The 9,897-nt window shown below is 54.4% G+C and overlaps 1 protein-coding gene across 1 annotated transcript; it reads left to right on the top strand.

Moving 5' to 3' along the window:
• The first annotated feature begins 7,786 nt into the window (after window positions 1-7,786).
• On the top strand, window positions 7,787-9,564 carry NKX2-2 (NK2 homeobox 2). The gene is made up of 2 exons (XM_054573527.1): window positions 7,787-8,045; window positions 9,002-9,564. The coding sequence occupies exons 1-2, from the start codon at window positions 7,787-7,789 to the stop codon at window positions 9,562-9,564; spliced, it is 822 nt and encodes a 273-aa protein (XP_054429502.1).
• The last annotated feature ends 333 nt before the right edge of the window (window positions 9,565-9,897 follow it).

Raw genomic sequence — 9,897 nt, 5'->3', positions numbered from 1 at the left:
AAAGGATTCTTTCCAGGTGGAACTGGGCCATGAGGTGGGGGACTGTGAGAAGGAGGAAGGACCAGGGCCAGGGCCAGAGCAGCGGTCGCGGGTCCCTGGGGAGGCAGCTCCAGTTTGGACTTTGAGGGGGTAAGTGTCGCCCGGGCCGCGCCAGGAACCGGACAGTTCTCGTTTGCGTCAGTAGAGATCGCCAGAGGATCAGAAATAAGCCTCTATGGGGTCAGCTGAGGTGCTGATCTCCGGGGAGCGACCCCTCTTCTCCAACCACCCCACCCCCCAAACACACACGCGCGCGCGGAGCCACTTTGATAGCACTTGGGGCGGGAGGTGTTTGCGTCTGAAGGAAGGTTGTAAACCTCTGGAGCTCAGATTGGACAAGTAAGAGGGAGATCCCCCAGGAAGCCCCTCTCCTCTTGTCCCAGGACCCTCGTGGGTCTGTTCCTTGTCCTTCCAGGCCCCAGCCCTTCCCACTGCAGGCGGAGAGCGCGGCTTCCCGGTGCCGGCAATGACTGCATTTCATTCACATCAGCCCGCTGGGCCAGCTTTGCGTGCTGAATTTTAACCTGTTAGGAGAGGCCGCTTGTTTTTCGAAGTCCTGTGGTACCGAGTTTGTCACGTGTTAAGAAGTAAATTCAGATAAGAATGTGCTTTCATCGCCATGTTTCCTTGAGAAACCCAAATCTCTGGTTTTGAAATCGCCCTTGTGGGGGAAGGTAGGGCTTGGCTGGACGAACGTTCCTGAAGGCTACATTGAGGATGCGTAATCTCATTGTAACATATTTAATCACTAAGAATGAAGCAAGGGTTTTGCCCGGGGGTAGAGGGGGAGTGGCTTTCGGTTCCCCCAATAAATCGTTGACAGTGGATTGTCTGGGACAGGCTCATTTGGCCCAAGGGAAGCTTAGATGTGCGTTTTAAAAGAAAATGCTGGAGGGAGACTGGTTCCATTTTGTAGCGCGCCCCGAGCCACGTTTCCTGTTCAGTTTAACATCCATGAAAGTTAAAGGGCTTTTCTCGCCTTTTATTTTATCGGATACATTTTCAAAGATCTCATTAAAGTGCATTTATCAAAGTCCTAACATTTGTCCGCGGGGGGTCTTACGCCCACGCAATGAGGTTGATTAATAAAAAGAGAAATCCTAATTTCTATTATAATTTATATCCTCGGGAGATATCTGCCTTTTTAAAGGCTGATAACTGGAGAAATGTGTATTTCACCGATTGAAAAAAGAGGAGGTAGCTAACTCAGATGCCTGCGTCCTGAACCCACAATTAACTGCACAGGGCTTCAGGCGCTCAATCCCAGTTCCCTCCATGGCTTCACAGAGTCCCTGGATCCCCAAGGAAGAGAGTTAGAGAAGGGGCCTTTTCCCTAGACACAGAATCAGAGCTTCATCTCTGGGTCTGAAAAACTTACCTGCCCAATACCTTCTTTGTGACATGGCAGGACTGTTCTCCTGGGAGACACCCACTTATTCTTTTTCTCCTGGGGCAATTGTAAGGATTAACACAGTATGCGCCAAAGAAAGAAAATACTCATATTTATCTTGAACACAAACTGGACTGAGATTTCCTTTCCCTTCACACTAGCCCTTACTTTCAGATTCATCTGTCCATTGGGCTGTGGGTCTCTTCTGCCCAGACCCTATCTTGTTCCGGCCTATTCAAGTTGCACATGGACTTTGAGCCTCTTCAAACCAGTGGCTCCACTCTGTTGCCCCAGAGGCTGCAGGGACTTCCAGGGACCTCAGCTTTCTTCTCCCAGGGGCAGAAGACAATGCCAGTTGGTGCCTGGACCCACCGGAGACAAGCCCAACTTTCAGTTTTCTGGTTATGAAGGGTTCCTGGTTAGGGTGGTACCCTGGGCCACACTCTTCGACTTCTTTCATTGGAGATGCCAGAGCTGACATCCCTGCTTCTTGCAGCATTTACTCCCCCACCTAAAGTTGAATACGCCTTTTGGGCCATTTTGGTGGTGCACATCTCAAAGGTGAGCCTCTTTACTGCCAGGCACAGGGACAAGACTGGGCAATGTTTTCCTTCCCCATTGATTTCGAGTGCATGCCACGCTCCGATCTCGAATCCAAGATAAAATAAACCTTCCCCCCTTTGATAAAACCTTTGTGTCCTAGCCGCTAATCCTCGATGGAGCAGGAAGGTGCAACATGCTTTGTTTCGGGAGTGAATGAAGACAGACGCTTGCACCTTGGCGCTAACCAGACAATAAACTAATCCACTTGAAGGCTGTTATCTGAGATGGGATGTGCGTCGGTAAGGGGGGGGAGGGGATGAGAGCTCAGTCTCACACTGTACGAGAAATGGAGTTTCTTTTCAACCTCTTTTCATTCAAAAAAAAAAAAAGGCAAAGGCGAACAAGAAGAAAGAAAGGAAACGAAGTGATGAAGTCAAACAAATTAGTGTTTCCAAATAAAGGGAAAAGACCTTGTATTTTTAATTATTGGAAGTGCTTTTGTGGGTGGGGAGGGCAAGGGGTGCCGCCTAGGGCTGTCCAAGCTTTAGGCTCCTCAAGGCCACCCCCCTTTAGAGCCAAGGTACTACTCCCCCACCCCCAGGCCATTTCCTGTGCTAAACTCCACTGGAGGGCTCACCTACCCAGCAAGCTTTCACCAGCCTGAAAAGGGAAGCATGTGAGCAGAACGCCTCCCAGTTGGCCCTGAAGCTCAGACGGAGGAGGAGAGATAGGGGTTGGGGATGTATTCAGACCAACTTCATCCCACCGAGCCAGGTTCCTAGGCACGGGGTGTGCCCAGGCCTACTCTCACTTTCCAAAAGTGTCTTCCTTTCTGCCTCATTCGCTGCTGTTTATGCCTCGCCCTTCCACCAACAGGGGGCATAAAGCCCGGGTGTGGGAAAGTGAGGAATTGGGAATGCGGGGCACACCAGGGCAGCCCCCAGGCTCCGGAGCTCCGAAAAGGCTCTCATGTTTGAGCTACCTGGGAAAGTAAACAGGTAAACACTGAGCCGACTTGGAGGGCCACTTGTCCTCGAGTGGGAACACTTAGCCTGTGTACATTCACCTCCCCTCCTGGGCCTCCGTCGTTTGTTCAGTGCCCCTGCCGCCCTCTCCAGCCGCCTATGCTTCAGTATCTTTGGAGCCCTGAAAGGCAAAAAAACACAGTTTTTGTGGCCTGAGGGAGCCTCCCAAAAGACTTTCTTTCTCCCCCCTCCCACCTCCCCTCGGGGCCTGCAACTCCCTTTGCTCCCATCCTACACCTGGGAAGGAATACAGAGCTCGAAATTTGTAAGGAAACTGGAGCCCCAACGCTGGGAATAAAGACCAGGGGCATGGGGCCTCTGACTGCTCAGGTGACCCTGGCAAGGGTGATAGGTGGAGTTCACACACTAAAGAGACCCAAGCCTGTCTCCCTGCGGCCTAGATCATACCGTCATCGAACTTCCAGCCCCAGTCTTAATTTCGTCCCCAAGTTTGCCACAGACAAACTCAGAGCTGAGCGTTCACTAGCTCCCCTAATGCCAGCCAAGAGCCCAAAGCCCATACCCAGACCTGATGGAACTGGAGGATGTTGTCTTCTCCCTACCAGATGGAACCTGGAAAGAATGTACTAAAGAATTTGAGATGGGCAGACTAGATCATATCCAAGTAGAGCAGAAACTATAGTGCAAGGGGACACTGATATGTTCAGAAATGACACAGTGGGGATGGCAGGTGCTCTGGACAAGGGGTAGGGGCGCAGGACTGGGTTCTCTCAGCCTGCTTGGGTGTGCCGAATCTCGCTAAACCGAAGATCCGGGGATGTGGTGCTGACAGGAACCTCTTGGGAAGTCCTCGGAATGCAATCCCCTGCTTAATTTGTGTGGAAAGGTGTGTTTGGTGCCTGGACCTCTCTCTTCTGGCTGCAGGAAATCCAGAAGGCCCTGGAGCGTGCTTTGGGCACCGGACCGGCCCTCAGCCGACAGCTGGTCCCGACCCACCTCCCAGCGTCCACAGCCTACTCCTGGGGGACTTGCATTTTATGATCTTCTTTTAACAAGCCGAGTTTCTCTCCCTTCAATTATGAGCCTCCCTACGGCCTTCCTGCACCATTTCAATTATATATCTCAGCGCTTTGGAAGCGGATGCAGGAACTGCAGGGGCGAAGAAGCGTTGGGGAAAGTGAACTCTTGAAGCCCCGGGAGAGAAACACTGAATGCAGCGGATCCGACAAGGCGCCAAGTGCAGCATCAGGATGCAAGGCAGAGGCTACCTCCAGCTCTCTCCTTGCCGCACTGTCTCACAGCCAAGAGAAGAAAAAAAGGACGAGGGCACAGGCTGGATCAGGGTTATTAGGGAGCATACATCCAGGCGACGGCCTGTGCGGGAAAGAGAAGTGTGGCCCTGAAAGTGCTCCCGGAAGGGGAACATGCGGCCTGCAGCAAGGAAGGTCTTGAATTGGTTGAGGCCAAGGAGTAGGTGAAGGTGGTGGTGAAGGAGCCCTCCTTTTCAAGGCTCCATTGTCAGCACTCCCTCTCCAGGATCAATTCCCATGAGCCAGGATTGCCACAGGAAACGGTTGTCTCTCAGGTACTCTGAGGTACAGCCTCCTAAGTGGGGGCTTGATCAACAGTGGTAGTGCTGATTAGATCCAAGGAAAAATGCCCACTACGTTGGAGGGAAGGGAAGGAAAAGCTGGGAACTAAATGGAACCTGGTGGTTCCAAGGTGAAGAAATGAGCAGACTCCCTGGAAGGCGTTGTGGAGGCGGGGGAGGGGAGGTGACTCCTCTTCCCAGTGATGGCTCAGAGGATGTGTAATAGGGACACCTCTCACCAAAAGGCCATTTTCCAGGCAACCGAAGAACTGACCTGGCCCTTCCCCAGTCCTGGAGCCTGCTCTGGTCATCAAGAGACAACCTTCCCTCCACCCACCCCCACCCCCAGGACAGAGGAGTAAGAGGAGGAACAGTACGAGAATCTTTCTGCAGCTTGGATTGAAGAACTTTTTTCTGGTGAGTTATTTATTCAGCAGCTGAGTAACAATGGCTGGGGCAGGCCCACCCACCCCTGATTCCAACTCCCTCCCCCAACTCCTGAAGAACCAACTTCCCTCCTCCGACTGGACAGGGCAGAGAGCTCCCACGTGAAAGTGGGGGAAGGGGAGACAAGGAGGAAGGACATTGAGAAAGATTGGAGAAAGAAAAAAAGCATGAAAAGTAATGGGTTCGAGGAACACGATTCAAAACAGTTCTAATTCTTTTGGGGGAGGAAGGAAGGAGGGGGAACACAGCAAAGAAAAAGTAGGGAGAGAAAAAGAGGAATGGGGAGCGCCGACATGAAGGGGTTTCCTTAATATTGTGGACGGATTCAGAAATGAATGAAGAGATAGTCCATTGAAAAGGGTTGAATGCCATGACAACTAGGAACAACCTTAGATTTATTCCAAACAGTTAGGACACATTGAAAGAGAGCGTCAATCATGTATTATTTCACCACTGAAATAAATGCAAAAACCGAGCCGGAACAAAGGCTTCCAACGGGAGCGGGACATTTGTCTACATTTCGCTCATTGTCCGCAGCTTAGCAATCGGTTTGTATTTGTGTTTGCCGGGGTCCGACCACCCAGGACGCGCCAACGAGGAGCTCGCTCTAACCTGGGCCTTTGTCACCCACGTCACATACTAGAGGAGAAGCAGCGCGGGCTGAAGACACCAAGCGGCGCAGGCAGAGGCACCCTCGCCCGGAGCTGGCAACCCAGTGGCGACAGGGGCGCAGCAGCAACCGCAGGTGCACGGGAGAAGGACGCGGAGCCCTCAAGTTCAGCAGGGCGGGTGCTGGGGCGGCTGGGGCTACGGGTTGAGGGAGGCAAGACACGGACTCCAGCGCGCGGCCTTGTCTAGTCCCTCTTGCCTCCAGGCAAAGCTCCTTCCTGGAGCTCTGTAGGATGTGGACACACACTAGGTAACAACCGCCCCCCAGCATTCCCCCAAAACTGGACGGAGGTGCAAGAAATGCGACACCAAAGAAGAGGTGCTGTACCAGGAAAGTTCTGTTCCGAGGCTGGCGAGAGGTTGGGAACTTTACCCTCACCTAACGAGAATGGGGAGCCTGAATCGCGTACTCGGAATGCGTCCTTGGGGCATCCAAAAGGAGACAAAATTAAAGGACTCGCTTGAAAGATAAAAACGCATCATTATCCGCCTGACCTGAGACCCCCATCTCTGCGGCTTTCGGTGTCCTCACCCAATCTGGAGACAGGGCCTCTGGTCCCCCATTCCCTGGTTCCACCACCTCCACTCCCTTTCCGCTCTCCACCACTGCTGGAGGCCGAAGAGGGAGGGGCTGGAGAGAGTGACATAATAGGGGGTAGGAAGGTTGCAGCGCAGTCTGCCTTACCCCCTCCCATGCGGAGAACAAGGCCAGCGGATCCCCCTGGCTTCGCGGCCCGGGTCCCAACCCCGCCTAAGTTAGAATACCCCACCCCCACCCCACAGAAGCCCTCCTGGGGCCACTGGCAAAGCCGCAAGTGAACTGCGCAGCCCTCCGCCGGCGCAAAGAGATGGAGAGGGAGGCGGAGTGAGGGAAATAAATAAGTCTTTAGCAAATAAAGGGTGTGCGTAGGGGGGGTGTCGCCTGGAGGTGGCCTCTGCCAGCCCCAGCCGATCCCTCTTCTCAGTTTCGGGCGCTTTCGGCGTTAACTAGAATCAATTAGTTGCCTTGTCATTTCTAATACTCATCCTTAAGCCTCAACCAAAATATTGACCTAGGAGGCTTACAGAAGTTGGGCTATTGCCATTTGAACCGGATCTTGTTTAGGGAGCCACGAGCGATGGGAAGGAGAGATTTCCGCGGCTCAGCCTGAGCCTCCTCCCCTTTTTCCAAAGGCTCCACAAATTGCCAATTTTCCGGCTTGCTGGGGGCGGGTGCACAGGGGTGGGGAGATAGGAACCTGTGAACGTTATGAGGATTTTTTTTCCTCCTCCTGGTTTCTGTTTTGTTTTTTCTCCCTCCCCCGCTTTTTTAAAGATGCAATTCGTTAAAACGGCTCTTTCAAGTGCGTGCACTCGCGAGCGACGCGGTGGTCCTTTGTATGTAAATACTGGGTTAAAAAAAAAAAAAAAAAGGTTCGCCCGGTCTTTGCAATTAATTGACACGTTACACCTCTCATCTTGCTCTAGAGGGCCGTTGGCTGGGAGCGTGGAGCTCCCCAAAACCCACAATTTCAAATCTACAAATACTGTCTTCATCCACTTGACTTCCAAGACCCGCCCACACGTGTCCAATCTTTGGGTTTTAATGTCTTACTCCCCCCTTTTTTCCACCCTTCTCTCGCTCCCTCACTCGCTCCCCCTCCCTCCCTCCTTCTCTGTTTCCCTCCCTCTCTTTCTCCCCCCTTCTCCCCCTCTTCCCAGGTTCGCGAGTGGAGCCCAGCCTTATATGGACTGATCGCTGAGGCAATGGCCCATTTTATCCTGCCACCAGCCGCTACCGCGCGCCCAGCGGCCGCCGGAGCCTGAGCTGACGCCGCCTTGGCACCCCTCCTGGAGTTACAAACTAGGGCCCGGCACTCAGGCCACCCAGCTCCCTGAGTCCATTTCCGCGTCCTTTCAGAGAAGACACAGGCGCTGCGTTGGGCTTTTTCTCCTCCCCTTCTCCAGAGTTTTTTTCTCTTTTTTAAAATAATTATATCAGTAGTTAAAGCCCATCCCCCGTATCCCCTCCCCTCCCCCAACCCCTCCCCCCAGTATCCCCTCCCCGTCCCACCTGAGGAGAGCCAAGAATTGACCAAGTGAAGCTACAACTTTGAGGCATAAATTCTGGGGTCCCGAGCCATGTCGCTGACCAACACAAAGACGGGGTTTTCGGTCAAGGATATCTTGGACCTGCCGGACACCAACGATGAGGAAGGCTCTGTGGCCGAAGGGCCGGAGGAAGAGAGCGAGGGACCAGAGCCCGCCAAGAGGGCCGGGCCGCTGGGGCAGGGCGCCCTGGACACAGTGCAGAGCCTGCCCCTGAAGAATCCTTTCTACGACAGCAGCGACAACCCATATACGCGCTGGCTGGCCAGCACCGAGGGCCTCCAGTATTCCCGTAAGTAGCGAAACTTGGCTGTCTTGGTCGTGGCCGCCTCTACTCCGGCGGCAGCAGCGTTGGACGCAGTGGGGAGGAAGGGGAAGAAGCCGTTGAAGCCCGGATCCCTCACCCTGCGCTTCTGCAAAGATTTTTAACACTTGTTTAGGATGGTTTAACTCTTCTCTTCAAGCGCTTCTAGTCCTGTAAAAGGACTTGGTCTCGGATATTTTTTTTCAAAGAGAAATTAAGAAGAGCAGGGGAGGGGAATATCTCCCAAGGCAGGTGGATACCTCTCAAGGCAGGTTACAGAAGTCAACCGAGACTGATGGCTCCTGCTGTAGCCGCACCCCCCCCCCCGCCACCCCTACCCTTACCCATACAACCGAGAGAGTGTGGCCAAGAGCAGTGGAGCAAGACAGCAAGCCTCAGGGTCCGAGGGTGGGAGAGGTTTCTGGTGGTTCAGGTATAAATAGTTCACCCTGCCTCCCGACCGAACACAGAGGATGCTTTGTGTGGGGCGGAAGGTGTGGGAAAAGTCCAAAAACAAAAAAGAAAGCCCCCCAAAACCTGCCTTAAGTGATCGAGCCGATCAATGCCCGGATTGTGGGTTGTTTTTTGTTTTTTGTTTTTTTAAATCTGCCCACGTCTCTCCGGAAAGAAAATTGCTTAAGGGGGCAGGATCCCTTAACCCGCGATGATCTAGGCACGCCACTCCTTCCAATATGCACCCAGACTGTGCAAACCCCTAGAAGCACAAGCCCCGAATCCCCACTCCTGCTGCTTCTCCCCTTTCGCCTGGTGGACGTCGATGGTTCGTCAGGCGTGGAGCAGGGAGAGTAGGGGGGCAAGGCGAAGGCAGTGGGGTCTGGCTGCGGTGCGCGGAGGGCCTAGGGCGCAAGGAGGATCCGGGTGCGCAGGGTTTGGCCCATCCGCGCGTTGCCTCCAGGAGCCTGATGTGCTTCTCTCTTCCGCAGTTCACGGGCTGGCGGCCGGGGCGGCGCCCCAGGACTCGAGCTCCAAGTCTCCGGAGCCTTCGGCGGACGAGTCACCGGACAATGACAAGGAAACCCCGGGCGGCGGGGGGGACGCGGGCAAAAAGCGGAAGCGGCGGGTGCTCTTCTCTAAAGCGCAAACCTACGAGCTGGAGCGGCGCTTCCGGCAGCAGCGATACCTGTCCGCGCCAGAGCGCGAGCACCTGGCCAGCCTCATCCGCCTCACACCCACGCAAGTTAAGATATGGTTCCAGAACCACCGATACAAGATGAAGCGCGCCCGGGCCGAGAAAGGTATGGAGGTGACGCCCCTGCCCTCGCCACGCCGCGTGGCAGTGCCTGTTTTGGTCAGGGACGGCAAACCGTGCCACGCGCTCAAAGCCCAGGACTTGGCAGCCGCCACCTTCCAGGCGGGCATCCCCTTTTCGGCTTACAGCGCTCAGTCTCTGCAGCACATGCAGTACAACGCCCAGTACAGCTCGGCTGGCACTCCCCAGTACCCGACAGCACACCCCCTGGTCCAGGCCCAGCAATGGACTTGGTGAGCGCCGCCCCTCTGAAACTGGTGGCCCCCGGCCCAAGCTCCACCCCGGCGGCGGCAGCGGCGGCGGCGGCGAGGACTTGGTCCTTAAGGTGGTGGTGGTGGTGGTGGTGGTGGTTGTTATTATTATTATTATTATCGTGGAGTCTAGTTGACTCGGCTCCATTGAGGAGGCCCCGGGAAGTTGCCTGCGCCTCCTTGGAGTGGCAGATTCCATCCACCTTGCTCTGCCCCGTCCGTCTCTGCTTTTGAACCTTTGGAGAGGGCTGAACTATAAGTGGTGTTTACAGAATGTTTTTGCGCAGCTTCCCTTCTTTGCCTCTCCCCGGGGGGGCGG

This window comes from Pteronotus mesoamericanus, unplaced genomic scaffold (assembly GCF_021234165.1).
Source record: "Pteronotus mesoamericanus isolate MK-2021 breed Mesoamerican mustached bat unplaced genomic scaffold, CSHL_Meso_final contig_25, whole genome shotgun sequence".
NCBI classification, from domain to species: Eukaryota; Metazoa; Chordata; class Mammalia; order Chiroptera; family Mormoopidae; genus Pteronotus; species Pteronotus mesoamericanus.
This window is presented reverse-complemented; position numbering and strand designations above follow the sequence as displayed.